The 25,843-nt window shown below is 39.2% G+C and overlaps 1 protein-coding gene across 1 annotated transcript in view; it reads right to left on the reverse strand.

Annotated features, from left to right (window-relative positions):
- EFHC2 (EF-hand domain containing 2) overlaps window positions 1-25,843 on the reverse strand; it is a 269,975-nt gene that overhangs the window by 26,265 nt on the left and 217,867 nt on the right. The window contains 1 exon segment of the mRNA XM_074323645.1: window positions 12,542-12,647. Within this exon segment, the coding sequence (XP_074179746.1) occupies window positions 12,542-12,647 (106 nt within the window).

Consider the following 25,843-nt stretch of genomic DNA (forward strand, 5'->3'; position numbering starts at 1 on the left):
GTACTTCAAAGGTGACCGTAGTGATATTCAGTAATGAGGTACGTAAGCACTTTTTCTAGGATGAGTTTGCAAACATGATTGTCAAACCTCGTACATGAGCTTAGAGACTCACTGGTAACATTCCCAAGCAATCTTATATCCTCTTATTAAACAATAACAAGTTTAGGAGTACCAAAGTACTGCATACTCTAGGAATACAGTTAAATTCTCATTGGTTAAATCATTCGGTTACCATTTTATATGTATATCTTTAAAAAAAAACTGGCTGAAAAGAAATGGCCCCTTCCAAATATCTCCTCATAGACTAAACAACTTCTAGGCTTCCTTAGCAAAACTGATGAGACCCCAAGAGTTAAGTTCTTCTCACCACAAATGAGTAACAATTGGAAGAATCTCCTGCTGAAGCACAAGCCCTTTCTAATGCTATATTCCTGTTCTGTAACTGTTCTAACTCTTATCTTTAAGAATAGAATCACTGATCTTAGACTTGGAAATTGACTGCTGAAGGCCCAGACCCCTGAATTGAAGAAGTAAGGTCTCCATTTTACAAACAGTAATAATAGCTAACATGTAAGACCTTACTTTGGAACAGGTATTGTGGTAAGTGGCTCACGTGTATCGCCTCAATTCTCACAAACATCCTGATGGAAGTACCATTGTGTTTTGTTTTGTTTTTTATAATTAAAGTTTATTGGGGGGACAACTGTTAGTAAAGTTACATGGATTTCAGGTGTACAATTCTTTAATACATCATATATATATATATCAAACTGTGTGTTCACAACCCAGAGTCAGTTCTCCTTCCATCACCATATATTTGATCCCCCTTACACTCATCTCCCACACCACACACCCCTTGCCCTCTGGTAACCACTAAACTATTGTTTGTGTCTATGAGTTTTTGTTTCTCATTTGTTTGTCTTGTTCTTTTGTTGTTTTTGGTATATATACCACATATCAGTGAAATCATACGGTTCTCTGCTTTTTCTGTCTGACTTATTTCGCTTAGCATCATACTCTCAAGATCCATCCATGATGTCACAAATGTTCCTATATCATCTTTTCTTACCGCCGTATAGCATTCCATTGTGTATATATACCACAACTTCTTTATTCATTCATCTATCGAAGGACATTTTGGTTGTTTTCATGTCTTGGCCACTGTAAACAAAGCTGCAATGAACACTGGAGCACATATGTCTTTATGTATAAAGGTTTTCAGATTTTTTGGGTAGATACCCAGGAGAAGGATTGCTGGGTCATATGGTAATTCTATTCGTTAATTTTTTGAGGCACCTCCACACTGCCTTCCATAATGGCTGCACCAGTCTGCATTCCCACCAACAGTGTATGAGGGTTCCTTTTTCTCCACAGCCTCTCCAACACTTGTTACTATTTGTCTTGTTGATGATAGTCATTCTGACTGGGGTGAGGTGATATCTCATTGTGGTTTTGATTTGCATTTCTCTGATGATTAGTGATGTTGAGCGTTTTTTCATATGTCTATTTGCCATTTGTATGTCCTCTTTGGAGAAATGTCTCTTCAGGTTGTCAGCCCATTTTTCAATTGGGTTGTTTGTTTTTTGTTGTAGAGTTTCATGAGTTCCTTGTATATTTTGGATATTAGCCCCTTATCAGAGTCACTGTTTGCAAAAATCTTCTCCCATTCAGTTGGTTGCCTCTTTATTTTGTCGATGGTTTCTATTGCTGTGCAGAAGCTTTTAAGTTTCATATAGTCCCATTTGTTTATTTTAGTGTTTACTTCCATTGCCTTTGGAGTCAAATTCATAAAATGCTCTTTGAACCCAAGGTCCATAAGTTTAGTACCTATGTTTTCTTCTATGCAGTTTATTGTGTTTGGTCATATGCTTAAGTCTTTGATCCATTTTGAATTAATTTTGGTATATGGTGACAGATAGCTGTCCAGTTTCATTCTTTTGCATGTGGCCATCCATTCTCCCAGCATCATTTATTGCAGAGGCTGTCTTTCCTCCATTGTATGTTTTTAGTTTCTTTGTCAAAAATTACCTGTCCATATTTATGTGGATTTATTTCTGGGTTCTCAATTCTATTCCATTGGTCTATGAGTTGTTTCTCTGCCAATACCATGCTGTTTTTTCTTTTTCTGAGATTTCATTGTTAGTATATAGGAATCCAATGGACTTTTGTACATTGATTTTGTAGCCAGCAACTTTACTGTATTCGTTGATTGTTTCTAATAGCTTTTTGGTGGCGTCTTTAGGGTTTTCTATATATAGCATCATGTCATCTGCAAAGAGTGACAATTTAACTTCTTCATTCCCAATTTGGATGCCTTTTATTTCTTTCTCTTGCCTGATTGCTCTGGCGAGGACTTCTAACACTATGTTGAAATGCAGAGGTGATAGGGGACAGCCCTGTCGTGTTCCTGAACATAGAGCAAAGGGCTTCAGTTTTTCTCCATTAATTATGAAATTAGCTGAGGGCTTGTCATATATGGCCTTTTCCTTCTATACCTATTTTATTAAGTGTTTTAATAAAATAGGTGCTTATCATTAATCTAACACTTTGTATTCAAAACGGAATGCTGTGGATGCAAACACACTGGAACTTAATCATAGTATTAGTATTTTGTAGGAGGATTTGAAATAAGGTAGGTTAGTATTACAACAAGGTAATAAGGTGTCCCTTCTATATCTATTTTATTGAGGTATTTTCCTTCTATACCTCGTTTATTAAGTGTTTTAATCATAAATGGATGTTGTATCTTGTCAAATGCTTTTTCTGCATCAATTGATATCATAATATGAGTTTTGTCCTTTATTTTGTTTATGTGATATACCACATTGATGGATTTGCGGATATTGAACCATCCTTGTGCCCTGGGGATGAACCCCACTTGGTTGTGATGAAAAATCTTTTTAATGCATTGTTGTGTTCGATTTGCTATAGTTTTGTTTAGGATTTTTGCATCTGTATTCATCAGAGATATTGGTCTGTAGTTTTCTTTTTTGTGTGTTGTCCTTACCAGGTTTTGGTAGCGGGGTAATGTTGGCCTCATAAAATGAGTTAGGGAGTACTGTCTCTTCTTCAATTTTTTGGAAGAGTTTGTACAGAATTGGTATTAGATCCTCTTTGAAGGTTTGGTAGAATTCACTAGTGAAGCCATCGGACTTTTGCTTTTGGGAAGGTTTTGGATGACTGATTCAATTTGTTACTGGTGATAGGTCTGTTTAGATTTTCCAGTTCTTCATGGTTCAGCCTTGGAAGGCTATATGTTTCTAAGAACTTGTCCATTTCTTCTAGGTTATTGAATTTGCTGGCATATAGTCCTTCATAGTATTCTTGGATGATCCTTTGTATTTCTGTGGTGTCCGTGATAACTTCCCCTTTTTCATTTCTGATTTTGTTAGTGTCTTCTCTCTTTTTATCTTAGTGAGTCTAGCCAAGGGTTTGTCAATTTTGTTAATCTTTTCAAAGAACCAGCTCTTTGTCACATTAATTTTTTCTATTGTCTTTTGTTCTCTATTTCATTTAGTTCTGCTCTGATTTTTGTTATTTCCTTTCTTCTGCTGACCTTGGGTTTCATTTGTTCTTCTTTTTCTAGTTCTTTAAGGTGTAACATGAGGTTATTTATTTGGGATTTTTCTTGTTTCTTGAGATAGGCCTGTAATGATATAAATTTCCCTCTTAAAACTGCTTTTGCTGCATCCCAAAAATTTTGGTAGGATGTATTTTCATTGTCATTTGTTTCTATGTATCTTTTGATCTCTCCTCTAATTTCTTCTTTGACCCAGTCGTTCTTTAAAAGTATGTTGTTTAATCTCCACGTATTTGTGGTTTTTCCTGCTTTCTTTTTGCAGTTGATATCCAATTTCAAAGCCTTGTGATCAGAGAATATGCTTGGTATGATTTCAATCTTCTTAAATTTGCTGAGGCTGATTTTATGTCCCAATATATGGTCTATCCTTGAGAATGTTCCATGTACACTAGAAAAGAATGTATAGTCTGATGTTTTAGGATGAAGTGCTCTATAAATGTCAATTATGTCCATTTCATCTAATGTGTCATTTAGGGCTGCTATTTCTTTATTTATTTTCTGTTTGGATGATCTATCCATAGCTGTCAATGATGTATTTAAGTCCCCTAGTATAATTGTGTTTTGGTCAATTTCTCCCTTTAGTTCTGTTAGTAGTTGCTTGGTATATTTCGGTGCTCCCTGATTGGGGGCATTAATATTGATCACTTATCTTCTTGTTATGTTATGTCTTCTTGTTGTATAATCTCCTTTACCATTATGAAATGTCCATCTTTGTCTCGTTATCTTTTTCACCCTGAAGTCTGTTTCATCTGATATCATTATGACTATACCTGATTTTCTCTGGGTACCATTTGCTTGGAGTGTCAATTTCCACCCTTTCACTTTAAGTCTATGCTTGTCCTTGTAGCTGAGATGTGTCTCTTGGAGACAGCATATGATTGGATTTAGTTTTTTGATCCACCCTGCTATTCTGTTCCTTTTCACTGGTGAGTTCAGTCCATTTAAATTTAGGGTGATTATTGACATATGAGAATATTCCTGTCATTCTATCTCTGATTTTCTGGTAGGATGGTGTCGCCCTTGTTTCTTTGCATTTTTGTTGCTGTCTATTATTTTAATGTGGTCGTCTTCTATGCTTTTTCCCTCTATGTCTTCTATTTTTATGTTATGTATCTCAGTTCTGGATTTTTTTTGAGTGGTTACCATTAAGTTTATGTAAAAGCAAGTTTCATATTTAGAGTATTCCATTTTCTTCAGTATGCTTACTTTGTCCATTCCCTTGTGATGGTTCAGACCTTTACTCTCTCCCCTATTATGTTTTTGTTGTCACAAATTATCCCTATTTATGCTGTGAGTTGATTTCCGTGCTGAAGTAGCAATTTGTCTTTTTACTCTTTTTTTAAATGTTTTTTTTCTTCTTTACTCTGTATGTTATGTTTAAGTATACAGTGTCCTATTTTGTGTAAGGGTTGCCATTTCCTGCTTCTGTCTGTTCATACTACTACTCATGGTATTGTATTCTTTTCCTTTTTTGTTTCAGGTCAAATAGCTTCCTTCAGTATTTCTCATAGTGCATGTCGTGTGTTAGAAAATTCCCTCAGCTTCTGTATGTCTGGAAAACTCTTTATTCCTCCTTCGTATCTAAAGGGTATCTTTGCTGGATATATTATTCTTGGTTCATAATTTCTCTCTTTCAATAGTTTGAATATTTGATTCCACTACCTCCTGACTTGTACAGTATCTGCTGAAAAATCTGATGATAATCTAACGGGCTTTCCTTTGTAGGTTACTGTCTTCTTTTCCCTGGCTGTCTTGAAGATTAGTTCTTTTTCGTTAATTTTTGACAGCTGCAATACAATGTGCCTTGGAGAAGGCCTGTTGGGGTTGAGGTAATTACATGTTCTATTTGCTTCTAGGATCCAGTTCTTTCAACTAGTTTGGGAAGTTTTCATTGACTATTTGTTTGAATACACTCTCAGTTCCCTTCTCCCTTTCTTCTCCTTCTGGTATGCCCATTATCTTATATTACTCTTTCTGATGGAGTCAGAAAGTTCTTGGAGAGTTTTTTCATTTCTTTTATGTCTCAAGTCTCTCTCTTCTTCCATCTGTGTCATTTCCACGTTTCTATCTTCGATGTCACTAATTCTTTCCTCCATCTGGTCAGCTCTATTACCTAAGCTGGCCATTTCATTCTTCATTTCTTGTATTGAGTTCTTACTCTCCAGAAATTTAATTTGGTTCTTTTTTAAAATTCCAATCTCTTTGGTCAAATGTTCATTTTGTGCTTTATGCTTTTGAGTTTGGTAAACTGACTTTCTGTGTTTTCTTGCATCTCACGGAGTTTTTTCAGAACTGCAATCTTGAATTCTCTGTCATTGAAGTCACATATTTCCATGCGTTAAGTACATTTTCTGGAGACTTTTCGTTTTCTTTCTGAGCTGTTTTGTTTCCTTGGTTATTCATGGAAATTAATGAATTATTATTTCTCTTCATAGGCATCTACAAGAGTGGGTTCTGCAACAGGTTGATAGGAAGAGGTCTTTCTTTTGCTTTCTAGTAGCGTGTTTTATATTCTCTCTGACTGCAGCCTTTTATTCTCACACTGTAGTGTTATACTTTCTCTGCACTGTTCCTGCTTCTCACACAATGGGGGAATTCCCTGGAAGGTGGGCTTCTCCTCTGTGAGCAGGTTGCCTGGGTTTCAGGGCACTGCCTCTGTTGGGGGATTTGGAAAGCTTCTGAAGTTCCAAAGCATTGCCTGCACCAGTTTCACAGCCTGTGTGTTTCAGGGGCTGTTTTTATTCCTGCAGGGATCTGCCCAGACAGATGGGGACAGGGGCGGGTGGGTTATGACAGATGGCTCTGAGCAATGGTGGCGACCACCACCATAGCCAGTCCTGTACCTAAGCCTCCCTCCCCTTCACCGGAACTAGTTGGGCTGTGAGTCTGTGTCTGTAGGCCGCAGTTCTCAGAACTGTAACTATTTTGTTCTTTTTGTCTAACACTGCTACTTTTCTGCTTCTAGCACTGGTCAGATGGGGGTGGGATGAGCTCTGGGAGGGTGGGGAGGGGGCGGCTAGTCTCAGTGCCTAAGGCTTACTTTCTCTGCTTGGCAGTGAGGGCTTAAACCACAGTTTTCAGCCTTCTTTCCTCAGTTTTCCTCCAAGGTCACTGCTGTGAGCGTTGGGTTCAGCCATGTTATATGCTGATCCCTCAGGCGGGATTGTGGGCCATAAACGGAGCACTACCAGTCTGAATTCTTCCCTCTCCTGCCCCTGCAGTAGCTCAAGAATGCAGAGAGCTCCAAGCTCCGTCTGCATCCTGCACGCCCTTGTCTCCACACTTTCTGCTTCCCTCCTCCCCTGCTCGCCCTGTTTGCCCACCTTTAGATGCTTTCAGTTGTGCGTCTCTTAGTCTTGCCTGTCTGCTGCGCAGGGAGTCCTTTGTGGAATTATCGTTGTTCAATTTGTTCTAAATTCCAGGGGAGATTTCAAGAGGCTCACCTCACTTTGCCATTTTTATGATGTAATTGGAAGTACTATTCTTATCTCCATTTTTGAGATGGGGAAATCCGAAATGTTGAGTAATTTGTACAAATTCACCCAGTTAGTCAATCACAGAGCTAAGGATTTGAGGTCAGGTTCATGCTCCAGACTTTCTGCTTTACCATCTTCCCTAAATCACCTGAGGTCCATTGTTCATTAACTGTCCTAACTGACAGAGCAGGTAACAGATGAAATGGAGGAGGGATAGTTAAAGGAAGAATGGATCTCTGAGCTTCCCACACTCTGACTCCTTTTCCAGTATGGGAGCTGATCCTTTTGTGAGTCCTTAAATCAATTTAATGGGTCACGAACTACACTCAAAAGAGAAAAAGAAGGGGGGAGGAGAGAAAAGAAACAAAATAAAGAAATGAAATGAAAACAGAAAGGAAGGAAGAGAGAAAGGAAAGAAAAGGTCATACTGTACCAAATGTAGTTAGAATAATATTGGTTCATGAAACTTTTGTCCCATTGTATATGTACATGCTGGGTTACTATGAAAAAATGTCTTTCTTATTGTGGATTGTAGTATCAAAAGATAATTAAATTTCATCCAAACTCAACAGTCATCAGGAAAATAAAAATTAAAGTAGTAAAGCACATGTTTTCAGAGGCAAAAATGTAAAAACAACTTGAATGACTATCAAACAGAATTGGAGGAATAAATTATTCTATATCCACACTACAGTTATTAAAGAATGGCATAAGTCTATACATATTAAACTAGAGAAATTTCCCATTATTTACTATTAAGAAAAACATACTGCAGATAAATGTGCATAATATAATTGTATTTTTGTACAATAAATGATGAAATCTCCAACATATAGGTAATCATTTGGGTGGCAACTTGAGTGGAAAGAAAAAGGAGAGAAGTAGGAAGTAAGGAAAACAACAAAGGCAATTGATAACTAGCAAAAATAAGTACATGTACCATTCAGGATCCCACGGGAAGCAGAGAACATATGCAAACTGTGTAAGTTGAGAAGAGTTTAATAAAGGGACTACTTACAAAGTTGCAGAAGTGTTCAGGAAAACCAATAGGGGCTATTCTGGTCCCTCAGGGTTATAGGAGCAGGGAGCCATTACTACCACCTGGGGCTGAAGGGAGACAGGAGGTGGGGGGTAGTGAGAGTTGGTGGGGGGTAGTAACCAGAACTTGGAGTGGGCAGCTATATGGAGAGAACCTCCAGATAGGTGCTGTGGATCCTGGCAGCAGGAAGCAGTCAATCTATTGTGACTGTCAGGGAGGAAGATGATTTCTCCTTCCTCCCACCCTCCACTCTCGCGGTACTGCATCCCATTGGCCAACCCAATTATAAGCCAGAGGGCTCAGGTCCCCACTGATATAATCCACAAAAGTCAGCTGCCTGGGTCTCAGAGCAAGGTAGAGGGGGCTGGAGAAAAGTTCTAGTGGGACAAATGGATACTATCCAGCACAGAATACTATAACAATAAACGAAAAAGTTGAATAAAAACTCCATTTATCATTTCTCTTTTTACATGTAAAAATTAAATATTTACATAGATAAGAATTAAAGGTTGCGAAATGACCATATGGACCACCATTTATTGAAGAGGCTTTCTTTTCCCCAGAGCATGTTTTTGGCTCCTTTGTCAAAAATCATCTAACCATATACATGTGGGTTTATTTCTGGGTTCTTAATTCTATTCCATTGGTCTGTGTGTCTGTTTTTCTGCTAATACCATGCTGTTTTGATTATTGTCACTTTGCAGTACAAATTGAAGTCAGGGAGTGTGATACCACCAGCTTTGTTCTTTTTTCTTAGGATTGCTTTGGCTATTCGGGGTCTTTTGTGGTTCCATACAAATCTGATGATTTTTTCTGTTCTATTTCTTGAAAAAAATGCCATTGGGATTCTGATGGGGATTGCATTAAATCTGTATATTGCTTTGGGCAATATGGCCATTTTATCAATGTTGATTCTTTCAATCCATGAACACGGAATATCTTTCCATTACTTTATGTCCTCTTCAATTTCTTTGAATAATGTCTTACAGTGTTCAGTGTATAGATCCTTCACCTCCTTTGCTAAGTTTATTCCGAGGTATTTTATTCTTTGTGCTGCAATTTCAAAAGGAATTGTCTTTTCCATTTCCTTTTCTATAATTTCATTGTTATTATATAGGAATGCAATGGGTTTTTGTACATTAATTTGGTATCCTTTAACTTTACTGTATTTGTCTATTGTTTCTAAGTTTTTCAGTGGAGTTTTTAGGGTTTTCTATATAAAGAATCATGTCATCTGGGAAAATTTGAAAGCCATATGCAAAAGAATGAACCTGTCACCATATACCAAAATTAACTCAAAATGAATCAAAGATCTAAGTATAAGACCTGAAACAATAAATTGCATAGAAGAAAGCACAGGTACTAAATTTAACGGATTTGGGGTTCAGAGAGGATTTTAGGAATTTGACCTCAAAGGCAAGGGAAGTAAAAGCTAAAATAAATGAATGGGAGTACATCAAACCAAAAAGCTTCTACACAGCAACAAAACAAAGAGGTAACCAACCAAATGGGAGGAGATAATTTGCAAACAGTAAGAGGCTAATATCCAAAACATATAAAGAACTCATACAACTTAACAACAACAAAAAAACCAAATAATCCAATTGAAAAATGGGTAGAGCACCTGAACAGACACTTCTCCCAAATAGACAAACAAATGGCAAACAGATAAATGAAAAATTATCAACAACACAAACAGTAAAAAGTGTTGGAGAGGCTGTGGAGAAAAATGAACCCTCATACACTGCTGGTGGGAATGCAGATTGGCACAGTTGCTATTGAAAACAGTATGGAGGTTCCTCAATGAATTAAGAATAGAATTACCATGTGACCCAGCAATCCCTCTCCTGAGTATCTACCCAAAAAATGTGAAAACATTTATCTGTAAAGATATATGTACCCCTATGTTCATTGCAGCATCATTCATGGTGGTCAAGACATGGAAACAACCAAAAGGTCCCTCAATAGGTGACTGAATAAAGAAGCTGTGGTATATATACACAATGAATTACTACTCTGTCATAAGAAAAGATGAAATAGTATCGTTTGTGACAACATGGATGGATCTTGGGATTATCATGCTAAGCGAAATAAGTCAGACAGAAAAAGTCAAGAATGATATGACTTCACTCATATGTGGGATATAAAACTGAAAGCAACAAACGAACAAGACAAAGAAACAAGACCTTATAGACACAGACAACCGTTTAGTGGTTACCAGAGGTAAGGGGGTAGTGGAGGTGGTAGAAGAGGATAAAGGGGGTTAAATATATGGTGATGGAAGGAGAACTGACTTTGGGTGATGAACACACAATGCACTATATAGATGATATATTATAAAATTGTACAACTTCAAACCTATATAATTTTACTAACCAATGTCACCCCAATAAATTTAATAAGAAAAAATTTTAAACACTAAGAAAAGAAGAAATATGAAAGTAAATACAAGAAACAACTCAAACAAGTGAATGTAGCCACTGGTGAAGAAATGAGGTGGGATACCAGTGTGGTGGTGGAACAGAGGGCAATGTTGGAGCCCTTTTTTCCTTACTTTTTCTCCACTATTTGACTTCTAAACTACATACTACTTTAATAAAAATAAAAATTAACTTCAAAAGTGAAAAGAAATGACAGTATCGATATGTTTTTGTGATGGTATCTTGGATTTTAGTTAATTAAATCCAGTATCTTCAATAATAATTGCATTAAAAATATTTTCTTTCTTATTCTTTGCAGTAAAACAGATCTGAGTTATTAAACTTCTGACTCTACCAGACCCTTGCTGTTTCTCTAACTTCCTCATCTCTAAAATGGGAATAATAAAAGTACCTACATCATAGGGTTGCTATGAGGATTAAATAATCTAATAGATTTTGAGGTCTTAGAACAGTGCTTGGCACATAGTAAATGCTTCAAGTGTTTGCTGTTATTACGATGATGATGAAATGTCATGAGCATCCTAATGGGTCTGTCTCCATACCTCCTCTCCAATCCACCTACCATCCAAGCTCCCTTTAAAGCGTATGTCTGATCATGTCACTTTCTTCCTTGGAATTTATCCATGGTCTTCATACCTTGCAGGACAATATTCAAACCTCACCCTTGCAGGTAACTCCAGCCTCATCCTTCTCCACTCTGTGCCTTCATTCCAGCCACACCAATTCATTCTGGCTCTGCATAAGCACCATGCTACCACACGTCCCAGAACCTCTGTTGGGAATGCGTTTTCCATACCATTCCACTTTCCTAACTTGCTAACTCTTACTATTCATCATTGAAATTTCAAGTATCACCTCCCCTGAGAAGACTTCCTGCCCTGCCCCACCAGTCTGATTTATAAGCATCTTCTCCCTCATCTCATTACATCCCATGCAGGCTGTAACACACCATACTCCAAATCATGATTGTATTGACTCCCCCATCAGCAGTGGGTACCTCAAAGGTAGCAATAATGACCTTTGTCTCCGGACTCTAGCATGAAGCATAGAACCTAGTGAGAGTGGCTACTTAATTATGATTTGTCTGAGAATCAAATTTATAAATGAACGAGTTAAGTAAGTTACCGAGCTAGAATTCAACCCTAGCTCTGTTTGACTTCAAAGGGCACCACTGTCTCTCCACCATCTGGAAGTTCTAAGGCTGCCTGACACTCCAGAATAGCTGCATGCCTGAGGGAACTCCCCAGGGACACCAGACCCGTTCAGGCCAGAATGAGCTGGTCAGCAGAGACTGGGAGGAATAAATGCCTCCTTTCTGGGAGTATCAAACACATGACATTTGCTTTATCAAGGGACTTTCCCAAGAAAATCAATTTCTGGAGCATGTTAAAATATAAACAAACCACCACCCACCCACTCACTCCTTAAAGACAATTGGTCCAAAGATCTTAGAGAATTCAGACAATTCCACAATGTTGAGAGCACCATCTGATCACATGAACTTTGTTTTCCCTAACCAAGCATTTTTCTACTATTTTTTATTTTTATTTTAAATTTGGCTCCACTGTGAAATGTTCATCCCCATACTGTATTGTTTGACCCAAGGCAAACCTGTGTGCACAGCCACAGATACACTGGGAATTCTTGACATATTCACCATTTAAAATTTGCTCTTGTGGCTCATGATGATGTTACCAGAATCCCTTGATAACAGTGTTTATATCTATTTATAACTGTAACCTATTATCCTATCTTCCATATAATTGGATGTGACTAAGGTTAAAAAAAATTCAGCTGCATAAGTAAAGTCAAGCTCTTATAGAACAGATGTTCGCTCAGCATGGAAAGTGAATTCGCCTTTAACATAAATACCCAGAAATACTTAAGTATTTTTTCCAAAAGCACTGATGTTAGTATTTTACATGGAAAAATAACTTTAAGATTAAAGATATTAAAAATGCAAAGGAGGTACCATGCTGGTTTTTTAAATAGGTGTTAATTTTACCTCTTTCACAGGCGATATTTCTACCAGTTCGGGCATCGGATTTATTCTCCAGTTCAGGGCACAGAAAAATGACTCATAATTGATTTGTTCTTCACTGTTTTCAAATCTGAAAATATGATTAGTGTATGATTTGACTCAATCTGCAGAATTCAGGACCAAAATGTCAGCTTAAATGCTACCGTGAAAACATAATATGCTTTGATATCTGGTATTTTTCTTATTTACTATTAGTTTTTATCTGTTTCCAACCTTTCAGAATGTAAATTCTTTGCAAGGAGAGATCTCACTCATCTAATTCACCAAAGAATCCCCTTACCTAGATCAACACTGGCACTTAGTAGGTGTTCAATAAATATTTGTTACAGTTGCCCCCAAAACAAATTAGTTTATTCAGTAACTAAGACCACTGCTATATTTTGTTAACAATATTTGAAGGTCTTTTTAGTTTAATGTGGTTGATACTATATGTCAGTAAAATAAAATGTCCTTGTATTTCTTAAATTGCATGCCTTTTAAATCTTTAAGGGAAGCCTAGATTCATTTTATCTAATATATTTTTAGGAAAAATAAAAGACATCTTTATCATTTATTATGTAGATGTTAAAAGGGGTTATTTAATCTATATATGCTGCCATGGAAATGTATATTCATGACATATTGTTGAGTGGAAAGGAGGTTATAAAATAGCATGTAGAGTTATGATCTCACTTTAGGTTTATACTTATATAAAAAGGCATAGAAAAAAGTCTAGTAACAATAAACTGAGGTATTAAGACTAGGTATCTCTGGGAAGATAGATTATATTTTTGCTTTTTAGACTTTCCTGAATCATCTGAATGGCTTTAAATTTATAATCAGAAAAAATTAAGCCCAATTTCATTACAAAGAAATAAATGATTATCTTGCACCATAAAACTATAGGTCAAAAATAATCAATCTATTTGACTATTATTTCCTAATTATGGACACTGGCATAAATTCATCCTTAACTATAATAGAGTTTTGGCCATTAAGACCCAGTAATGTCAACACAATTGCTATAATGACCAAAATATTTCTTTCTGTCATACCTCAATGCTACTTATTCTGAATTTGACCACATTCTGCCAATTTTTTTTTAAATTAAATTTATTGGGGTGACAATTGTTAGTAAAATTACATAGATTTCAGGTGTACAATTCTGTATTACATCATCTATAAATCCCATTGTGTGTTCATCACCCAGAGTCAGTTCTCCTTCCATCACCATATATTCGATCCCCCTTACCCTCATCTCCCACCCCCCATACACTGGTCATGTAACACCATTTTTTGAAGGAAAACACAAAGGTGGTCAGTAAGGCCTTGTTCCATGCACCATGCCCCAAGCTCCTGCCTTTCTCTCAGAACCTCCAACTCAAACAACAGGTGAGGTGCACAAGTTAAGTGACTACCGCAAGGATGAATACAGGATAATTATAAGCAAATTCAATGATGATAAAAGTAGGAAAACAATATACTCGTAGTCAGTCAAAGGACTTTTCTCGCTTTTTCCTCAAAATATTAAGAAAATAATAGCTCATATTTATAAATTAATAAAAATTAATACCAACAAATTAAATGTTACAAGATGAAGTAACATAGACTCATCAATCTAAACAAGATAGAGTAAACAGAATGATCAGAAGAGGGGAAAGGGAATTCAGTAATTCTTTTGTGTACATCTTCTTTGGTCAAGGATTCTGGGATACAACTCCAATATGCTGCCCCCCACCACTGCCTATCCTCTGAATTTTGGCTTGCTTGTCATTTGAACTCCTTGAGAGAACATGCTCTGTTTATGGAAATATTTGTAGCCAAAATGCAGGACGATTATGTCTTTTATTTTGTGTGTGCTTTGGGAGAACTAAAACTCAATCAATTAAAGATGTTTTATAAGAAACTTTCCTTTAGCAAGGAGCCTTTGAAGAAAAGTGTTCCCTAATACTCTGAGTAGGAGCTGAGGTCAGAGAATGAGATCATGAAAGGCCTTTGACTTTTATACTGAGGAAATCTAAGAGCCACTGGAGCACATTGTACAGAGCTGTAATGGGATCTAAGTTATATTTTCTAAAGATCACTCTGGCTGATATTTTGAGAACAGAATGTAGGAGGCAAGGCCAAACAGACTAGGACAATTAGCAGTCCTTTGCAGTAATCCAGATACGAGATATTGGCAGCTTAGATGACGCTGGTGGCAGTGGAAGTGGCGGGCAGTGAGGAGTGGTTAATTCTGAACATATTTTGAGTGTAGGATTCCTGAAGGATTGTATAGTGTGTGCGTGTGTGTGTGTGTGTGTGTGCGTGTGTAGGGAGAGGAGAGGAGAGGAGAGGAGAGGAGAGGAGAGGAGAGGAGAGGCGAGGCGAGAATGGATTCAGGACAACTCCAAGGGTTTTCCTTGAGCAACTGGAAAAACAGAGCTGCCCTGACTGAGATAGGAAAGACTGCAGGGGCTACAGATCGGGAGAATAGATTTCAGATATGTTACAAGTTGACTGGAAATGAGCAGGAGGGTACATGAGTTTGAAGTTCAGAGAAGAGGTTCAAGTTGAAGATTGAAATGTGAGAGTCATTAGCATTATAGATGGTGTTTAAAGCCACCAGACTAGGAGATTGGATGAGATCACTGATGAGATAAGTTTTTCTACTGTTCCTACAATACAGAATTTAATTGTCAGTAAATCCTCATTACATCAATTACAGGAGGCACTTACTTAATCCTAGAGGTTTTAGAAGTGTAATATTTGAGTAATTTTGGAACCAACCAAAAGACTACCAAACAGTTCCAGGATCACATCAGACTTCACCCTCATATAGAATCCACTAATCCGTCCTGTGGGTTCTACCCTATAGCCTATCACAAGTCTCTTTTTCTCCATCTCCTCTATCCACTAATTCTAAGTCACCATCTCTCCTGGATTACAGCAATAGCTTTGTTTTGGTCTTGGCTGTTTTTGCACTTACCTTGCTGCAGGCCATCCACCACCAGAATGATTTTTCTAAAACAGAGATCACGTCAATGACTTCCTTGCTTGCAACTGTCTAATGGCTTCTCAGTCTATTTAGAACACAAGCTAAACTCCTTATCAAAGCTTATAAGACCCTATGTAATCTCGACAAATTCTTTCCCAGTTTACAATGTTTCAGGCATACTAGCCTTCTTGTTCTCTGAGGATGCCAAGATTGTTCCCAGAAATGGAAGGCATTTACACCTTCTGGTCCCTTTGTCTGGAAAGTCTCAAGTCAAATGGTGCTTCCTCAGGAAGGCCCCTCTGAAGTTCCTTTTATCTAACTGAGTCCTCATGCCTGAATCTACATTTTCCCTGGATGATGGTATTAGAACTTACAGAAGTTTCTGGAAATCACCACTTGAGGTTCTATTATCAAACCGTATTACCAATATGACTGATATTTATTCATGCTTACCTGTTACCCATAGGACCCCAACCTTCTTCCCTGCCAAACTTATATGTCAGACTCAACATACCTATTTACCCATTTCAAAGGATATTTAGGAAGGATATTCCCAAATCAAATGATATTCAGGAAGGACCAAAAGCTGTAAATGAAAGAGTACACAGCTCAGAACCGACACATAAAATCTTTTTGAGGGAAAATGTTTGAAAGATTTAATCTTTCCAAAGTACCAGAGCCAGGCCTCAGAGAAGAGTTGCATTAATGTGGTATATAATATTCCAAGTTTTTCTTTTTGGTTCTGTCTTAGAGGACCTCCATGGGTATGGAATCCACCCCAAAAGGAGCAAGGGAGAAAACAACAAATAATCTTTCAATTAAAAAGGATGAAACTAGCCAATGCATCTTGGAAGAATTCTTCGCTCTTGGGAAGTGAATAGAGTTGCAGTAAATCATGACAGATCAATCATAAACTCTTATCTTCCTTTCCCACCAAAATGACAATAAATAAATAAAAATAGATAATAACCCACAATGACAAAGACAGATACAAAAAAGACAACAGTGGACAAGAGATTTAAAAATCTTTTGCAGGATAGAAAGCAGGTGGAGGATTGGTAAGTAACTTAGCAGAGCTGAGGAAGGGTAGCTGAACTCTAAATGTCTATGGTGGAGGCAGGGGGCACTTAAGAGATTAGCCAATGAGGCCCACAACACTCTTGAGAGGCTCAGCGATTGCAGACTCCAGGTGCCAATGAAGGCAGGGATAAGTTGTGTGGGATTGAAAACAAGGACTTTTTGAAAGCCTGAAGAAAGCAAGAGCAGCTGGAGCCCAAATATCTTCCTCTACAATGTATTCTTCTCTGTGGGAGAGTGAGGTTTGTTCTCCAGAGAAATTCAACTAAGGAAGCTTCAGTCTTGGGGAGATGAAGCGTAATGGAGAGCAGACGAGAGAGCATTACACAATGAACTTGGGCCTCTCAGCCCTCTTCCTTCCCTTTTCATTTCCAGAAAAGATAGGATTCTTCTCTCAGTACTCTGAATGGTCCTAGAAAGATCTACTGATTCCACTTTCTGGGGATTACCTAATGAAAATGAGGGTTAGGAGATGACTCACGCAATGAAACTCACCAATCAACAAGATCCATCCCCACAAAGCTTCCAGCATTAAGGATAGAAGCCAAAATAGCAACAGAAAAAAAGGGGGGATCAGAGAAGCAAAGACAATTCAAGTAGCAGAGGGAAAGGTGTGAGATAAGACAATATGTTATATCCAAGAAAAAAGAACAGAAGACTACAAAAAGGGACATTCATACTAAAACTGTGCTCCTGGAATAAAAGATATGATAGCACATAGTTAACAGATGCAGTACAAGGGGAGTAAAATTAAGTTGAGGAAATCCCTTAGTAAGCACATCATAATGACAAAGAGAAAATTGGGGAGAGAAAAGATCCAAATTCAGGAGATACAAAATCAAAATGACAGGAGCTCTCACAAAAGGAAAATGAAAATGGAAGGGAAGAAATTACTAAAAATTAATACACAATTTCTCAGAACCAAAGGACAGTCTCCAGACCAGAAGGGCACATAAAATGTTAAGCACAGTGAATATATATAGACGAACACACACACACACACACACACACCCTATAAGGTCCCATCATGAACTTCCAGAACACCAGGAATAAAGAGAATATCCTAAGAACGTCCAGAAAGAACAATATGGGAATCAATATTATGCTAAATTCTCAAGCATCATTACCAGGAAGGTAGTAGTATGTAAAAATGAGAAATACAGAGATAACAGTATGTGCATGCTATTTAAACGTCTGAAGAAACAGCTACAAGGACTGAAAGTGGCTGCCTCTTGGAAATGGGTCTGGGAGGTGGGGAGGGATGTAGCTGGAAACTACTTCTGTTACAATAAGTTTTTTAGAATGATCTGATTATTTTTTACTATGAACATATATCAGCTTGATATAAATAAATGTTTTTAAAGTGTAAAAAGCAGATGTGAGACCTTGAAACATGTTTTTCAAGGTCGTAAACTGGTACAAGTCAGATATGGAAAGGAAGAAGCACAAGCTGGTAACATGTTGATGAGAAATTAGTTTCCCAGCCTTCCTCCCTGCTCCAAAATTCTGCCACAGCTTCCTCTGCTGGACCACTAATATAGTGAGATTTTTCATGTCCTCATTTGCCATTACAATATACACTATATCTAATATATGCTAATGTTAGACTAGGATACAAAGGAGAGCTCCAGTTCTTTAAAAAAAAAAAAAGTCCAGGTTGGAGGAAAAGGAGACCAGGGTACGCAGTTCAGAGATGGAGAAAGGCTTGACTATTAGGGGAGTGAGAACAAGTGGGTCAGTGCCTACATTCACCCCTGAGTATTACCTGCCCATCATGGAGTCCTCCCTGTGCCAAACCCATCCATCCTTTCAAATTATGAATCATATAGAAAATGTATCTCCTTACTTCAGAGTCATGCTGTGCTCCTGATAACAAATGTTAGCACCCTGATTCTCCACCTGAATCCCCTACTTTGCTTCTCTCCAAACAACATTTGGCTCTTGCTAAGATTCTGATCCATGGTCAAAAGGACGATGATTTGCACTCTGGAGGAAATTCTTTTGAAAAGGCTGAGAAGGCAATTCCAAAGAACTTTCTATGGCAACACTGTTGGAATTGGTGCACAGGATTCCAGGGTGACTGCCCTAAAGGGCAACACTAATTCTGGCTTTTAAGTGTTTCTATGCTTGTTAAAAAGTCAGCCTCCATACTTTAAAGCCCCAGCTCACAGTGTTAAAGTGCTTTCCTAAAACCTCCATAAATTCTTCTTTCCCTTTGATACTTGGGAAAGCAACTACTTCCTTCCCTATACAAACTATGTGACATGTTTGTGGAAGAAGAGGGAGGGCAGGCAATTTCTCTGGTTCCTCTCTAGATAATAATGATCCTCAAACATGCTTCCCGATGCTTTGTTGGTGGGAGTTCTTAGAAGTAAGTCTAATGTGTCATTTGACAGGTGATCTTGCTCCCCCTCCCAAAAATGATGAATGGCTTGAAAACTGCAGAAGCCATCCATCTCCTTGCCACAGGGAATAATGCTGATCTGCTTTATTTCCACCATCTGTGGAGGGAAAAGGCACAGCAGCAGCTGTATTTTGCTGAAGACTAACATGGGTTCCCCTCTGCAGCAAAGGCCATCTCATAACTTAAGGGAATGGTCTGCCTGCATCACCAGGGTTGGAAGGAAAGGAGGGCAATGAAGACACATTTTTTACTCACTTAGTTGTGTTTGGTTTTAGTTCATTACCCAGCCAACCCAGAGGTACACACTGAAACACCTGGTGAGATTCTTAAAAAACAGACACTTGAGAAAAAAATGGAGCTCTGGGCCACTGAGCAGTAATGACACAAAAATGTAGAGTTGGCAACATGGCATTGCCCAAGTTGCCAATGAGTACCTCTGGTTACTTCAAATAGCCAGGCCATTAAATTCCAATTGCGATCTCAGCACAGATCACCTCAGTGATGCGTGTGACAGCTGCCAAGTACTGACCATACACACAGTCAATGCTCTGTTAGTCCAGTTTTGAATTTTTTAAAATTTCTCAAACTACAAATCACCTTATATTTAAAAAGGTAGAAAACATGTGCACACGCACGTGTGTGTGTGTGTGTGTGTGTGTGTGTGTGTGTGTGCGAGAGGGGGGGGATGTAGGGGGGCTTCTCTCTAGAAACTTCCAGTACACCAAACACTGCAACAATAGCTGCCACGTGGCTCAACCCTTGCCCCTCAGCTTTATTGCCAGGTATTACTGGATGAAATCACCTCAGCCCAAACCATGCTGCTGAGAGGGGGGCAAGGGGCGAGGCTGGGTAGAGTATAATGAGATGATTTTAAAGCCCTGTTAACTTTTTCCATTTTAACTGATATTTTTGGATGAGGCACCAGCTCTCTTGGGAGGCCAATTCTAAGGCATTCCATGGAGCCCAAAGCCAGCTGTAAAAGACTAGCTTGGGGCAGAGCTGCTGGGGAAAGAGTTCCACTTGAATTTCCATCTATTCCAAGTCTCAATTCAGAAGGTCACAATTAGGGGAGGAGGCTGCCTCTACACTCCACAGTCCCTCAAGGAACAAAGAATGGAATGACCTCAGAATATTCTCTATATTGTTACTGTCTGAGAACCAGAATTTCTTATTAGTAGTGAGGAAATATTAATATCCAAATGAAGGCTCAGAGAGGTTGAGTCAATTTACAGGGTCACATGGGCAGGAGGCAGAGTTGGACTTCAGAAACAGGCCTGGTAGAAATCAAGCCCATGTTTCTCTCCCCTCTGCCCAGCATACTAGTATAGGACAAGTCCCTGAGGCTGCAAAGACGAATGAGACATAGTCCCTAGGAGCTCAGATAGGAACAAAGATTTAAGATACCTTAAAGCGTTTTCATTCTAATTCCATTAGAGACTCATCTTGGCCTGAAGCATGCGCTTTCACTGAGAGAGCCTCCTTATACCTCAATGTTTGCACTTACAAAATGAGGAATCATACTTACCATCAACTAAAATGTTCCTTTTAGTGTACTCAAGGATTTCCAAACTAGTCTAGGGCATTTGGCACTATGTTAATACAGAGTGTTACTCCTATTATTAATGGGTAATAGGTACCACTACATAGAACATTGAAGTCTGATGCTCTGTGCATTAATGAAATGACTTTGTTTGGTAAGAAAGGTAACTTCATACCAACTACTACAGCACAAACTGATAGGGGCAGGGTATCAGAATGTGGAAAGATTTTGAAATCCTGATTCCAGCTTGAGTTGTGTTAATAAGGAAAATACCTACTAAATCACACACACACACACACACACACACACACACACACACACACAAATGGAAATGGAGATAAGCCGAAATCTTAGTACCAAAACACAGGGCCAGGAGAAACACATGGGTACCAATCACTGGGTGAAAGAAAGCATCCAAATCTTTAGCTATATTATTTTTCATCTCCTGATAGGAATTCAGGGCTATACGACTATTCAACAGCTGCCCAGCTCTATCCCAAGGCAGGTAAAACTGCCCCTGGGCAGAGTGTACATCAAACCAAATCAACAAACTCCACATCTGCCTCCCACGGGAGACTATAGACGTCAGAGGGGCTCTGGTTTAGCGTGCCATGGGAGGGCTGTGCAGAAAGAGTCTGGTCAAGGCTCTGGAAAGCCCTGTGGAGTCTGTGGGGAACAATAAGAATGCAGAATATAAATGTAAGCTGCAGGCTGATGGGCCCATTAGGAATTAGGGCAGTCTTTGAAAGGAATCTGCGGAGATGATGCAAAACATCAAGCATGTGACCCAAATCATTGCAGGGCATATTGGAGGGAGAGGGGAATGGGAATGAGACATTTTCTAATCTGATTAGTCTGAAGTTTCCCCTGAGGGTGGAGAAGGGTCACTGCACAATTAGAAGCAAAGTTAGACTGAACATGGTCTGCTTAGTGGCTCAGAGGGATGACCTCCTCCAAGCTAAGCTGGGCTAAGAGGCAGTTGATTCTGAGACTGGGACAACTTCGAAGCGAGTTGTGGGATAGTCTTTCTGCCTTTAATGTCAAATTGTAAAGGCAAAGACAAAACAGTCTGCTGAGAGGATGAGAGGATGATGACTTGGTGGCCCCAGTATTGGATAAGAAACATCTATGTCCTCCAGAGGCCAGGCTCCCACATTCTGGACTTTCCAAGACAATTCATGCTCGAGACCATCAAGAGATAATCTAATAAACATCTGCAGCTTCCTGACTAGAAGACAGCTTAATATATGAAAGGCATTAAGATCCAACTGCTAAAAACCAAGGCTTCCTCTATGTAGAAAGACACAGGTTTCTTCTTGTTCATTTCTAAGTCAAACTATGGGGTCTATGGTCCCTGACTTAAACTTTTCTCCTCATCCCCAATCTATATTTAGTATCAGGTACTGTGCTTGGTACTTTACATATGTTATCTTCATTTTCAGAACCACTGGGAAATAGGTATTGTTATCTCATTCTAGAGGTAAGGAATCGGCATCAGGCAGGTAAAAAATCTTGTACAAGATCAAACAGGTAGTAAGTAGATTCAAAGAATGTAAGCGACAAGGTAGGAGTAAAATTGTCACGATGTAACAGTGCACTACAATTTGTTTATAGGTGGTAAATCAAGCAGGTTAGAAGTAGGTCTCTGCATCTGAATAGATCAAACGTCAAATCAAAAATCTTCATTACAAGGTGAGGGACAGAAAATGAAACACAATGTTTTGAGAATCCTTAGGAGATTATTACTGTCAGCCAAGCAAATCCAAAAGGGCTTCTTGAAATGTGGTGCTACTTGAAATGAGCTTTAAAGGAAAAGCAAGCTTTTAGCAAGTAAAGAAAATTGGAAACTATTTTCTACTGAAAAATATAGTAAGAGAAAAGGGGAAAAAAAGTGGGAAGGCAGGAGGTATCCATGTGAAATGTTAACTGGCCCATTTGGCTGGACTATTGGGAATGGGAAGTGGAGCTCTAGGAATCTGGTAACTTTGAAGAACCTTGAGTCCTAGGCCTGCCTACTTCATCGCAGGTCCTTTACACCAGGATGACCCAGTTATCCCTCACACTGCTGCTGGCAAATAAAGGTAAATGGAGCTGACAGTCTAGAAAATAACCCCACATCAATCCAATGCACACACACACCCAACTGGTCTGGCCCTCTTCTTGATTCCCCTCCTGACACCTTAAATCCTAGGTCACCTTCATGGGACTTAGTTCTCCTTTTGTCTCAGATAAGGACTCCCTATTCAAGCCCCTGCTTGAGAACACTGCTCTGACAACCCTAAGCTCCATGATGGAGAAGGGGAAGAAGGAGTTTAAATCTAAGGAGTCTGGTCTTCCTTTATGGAGCAAAGAGAGGGTACAGAGGTTTGTGAGTAAAATAATGACATTATGACATTTTTGCTCTCAAGAGGTATTTACCTGCTGTATGTAAAGACAGATTTTAAAATTTAGAGACTGGTGAAAGAAAGAACAACGTGGAAGCCCTGAAACAGTCAAAAAGAAATGTGGGTCAGAACAAGAGTAAAGATAGTGGGAATGGAAAGGAGAGAGTGGGGATGCAAGCAGTAGGAAGGCGGTAGAACTACCAATATATTCTAATCTACTGGCTATTTGGACAATAACTCAAAAATGGTTAGAAGCAGGAGGTATACATTTGAACGGATCAGGGGTTAAGTCACAGCTCTTCTTCTGGACTATGGCACAGAATACCTCATCTCTCTAAACCTCAGCATCTTAATATAAAATAGGAAGATAATAGTTCTGACCTCACCAAGTTGTTCTCACAAAGTAATTGAGATAATATAGTCAAAACAATAATAACAATGTTTGTATACAGCCCAAAATATCAGAATTATCAAGATAAGTACATCAAAGGAGGGGCTGGAGTAATGTCATAGGAAGCATAAAACATGACCAGAGTCTAAATGGGTAAGACGGTGGTGCCAGGAAGTTAAATGTCAGGTTGAAAAGGAGAAGTTACATGTTTTAGAAAGCAATAAACCGTGCTCTCCTTTTGCAACATCATAATCTCTATGCTTTACATCTGGTGCTCTAGCAGGATAAAGCCTTGTGCTAATAACACTAGGTCCTCTTATGGCATATCTATAGCCATCAGAAATTACTGCTTTGAAAAATCTGCCCTGAATTTGGCCAAGATGGTGGATTATGTAAACACTATGCCTGCTGCCTCCCAGGATCACATCAAAATCACAACTAAATTATAGATTAAACAAACTCAAGAATTATCTGAAGACTAGCTAAACAGAACCCCTATAACCAAGGATATAAAGAAGAAGCCACATAGAGACTGTTAGGAGGGGTGGAGATGCGAAACGGGCTGAACCCAAACACACAGAGAGTGGTTGAATACCAGGAGGGACACCTCAGTGGCGGAGGTCCCCCTGGAAGAGGGAGGGGTCCCAGCGCCACACCAGGCTCCCCAGGCTAGGGGTCCTGTGTCGGGAAGATGAGTCCCCACAGCATCTGGCAGTGAAAATCACCAAGGAATCTGTCTGTCCATCTGTCCCAGTGAAACACGGGGCAGATGGAAACCTAGACATCATCTCAAAGAGCCTGCACACAGACTTGCTCATTTGTAGACATTCACCTGGGTTCCAGTGGAGGGGCAGCAACTCGAAAGGTGGGAGAGACATATGAGGAAACACTGAGTAGTGTGGCTGCATGGTGAGGGCTTGAGGGACAGCCTCCATTGTCCCTGTGTGGAGCCAGCCTCATGTGTAGCCTACAGGAGAGCGTCATCTTCCCTGTGTTGAACCCTCCCCCAAAGGGCCAATTCTAAAAACCATACTAACTTTGTAAGAAACACTGCACATGCCTCATGACTACCTGGGACCCTGCCCCTCCCAGCTAGTGCTGCATTTCTGGGGGCACTCACAACACTTTGTCAACCAGACCAGCAAGTGCACCTAAGGAGGCTCTTTTAACACATGGGTCTTAAAGGCAGCCTGGAGATGGCAACAGGCCTGGGGTGGGGGGGGGCTAGACCTTTTACTAAGCTGCCCCAGACCCAATACTGGTGGCAGGTAGCCTTGGTTCACAGCAAGGTCACCCCCATATGCCTCTAGGTTGAGCACAGGCAGCAACCAACCACACATATAGCTTAGTAGCTCCTACAAGGTAACCTCAGGTCTCTCACAGGCAAGGCCGAAATTGGCCTGCTTGGGAGCCCCTCCCAAGAGACACCAGAAACAATACACCCAAGCCTGGCTTTAGACTACACCAGAGCACTAATAGGCACAAGAGCATGCTGATGCCACTCTGAGGGGTCCGTCCCTACACAGCAGCTCATACAGTATATGCATAGCCAATAATCACAGCCAGTCAACTGTAGACTCAATCCCAGACACTGATGTTGCAAAAAAAAAATCAAGGCTCAACTACACAGGAGAACACACACAACATACACAAGGAACACTACTGGAACACATGCATAGGTGATCAGGGAGACTGTACCACTAGACCACACAGGACACATACTACATAAGGCAACCCAGCAAGGACTGAGAGACATATGAGGTATACCTAGTACATAGAAGCAAACACAGAGAGGTTCCGAGAATGAAAAGAAAAAGAAACATGTCCTCAATAAAAGAATAGGAGAAATCTCCAGAAAAAGAACTAAATGAAATAGAGGCTACCAACCTACCAGAAACAGAGTTTAAACCACTGGTTATAAGAATGCTTAAGGAACTAAGTGAGAACGCAAACGAAGAGATAGTAAGCATAAAGAAGGACATAGAAACCATAAAAAAGAACCAGTCAGAAATAACTGAAATAAAGAATACACTAGAAGGAATCAACAGCAGATTAGTCGAAGTAGAGGGTCGAATCAGCAATTTAGAAGACAGGTAGTAGAATACACCCAATTGGAACAACAAAAAGAAAAAGAATTTAAAAAAGGAAAAAAAATGAAGATACTTTAAGGGACCTCAGTGACAACATCAAGCATAACAAAATTCATATCATAGGAGTACCAAAACGAGTAGAGAGGGAACAAGGGACTGAGAACCTACCTGAAGAAATAATGACCAAAACTTCACTAACGAAGGAAGCACAGAGGCACAAACAAGGTTAACGCAAACAGGCCCACACCAAGACACACTACAATTAAAAAGGCAAAGGTTAAAGAAAAAGAGAGAATCCTAGAAGCATCAAGAGAAAGACAACTGGTTACTTACAAACGAGCTCCCATAAGACTATCAGCTGATTTCTCAATAGAATCTTTGCAGGCCAGAAGGGAGTGGCAAGAAATACGTAAAGTGATAAAAA

This window comes from Rhinolophus sinicus, chromosome X, assembly GCF_036562045.2.
Source record: "Rhinolophus sinicus isolate RSC01 chromosome X, ASM3656204v1, whole genome shotgun sequence".
NCBI lineage: Eukaryota > Metazoa > Chordata > Mammalia > Chiroptera > Rhinolophidae > Rhinolophus > Rhinolophus sinicus.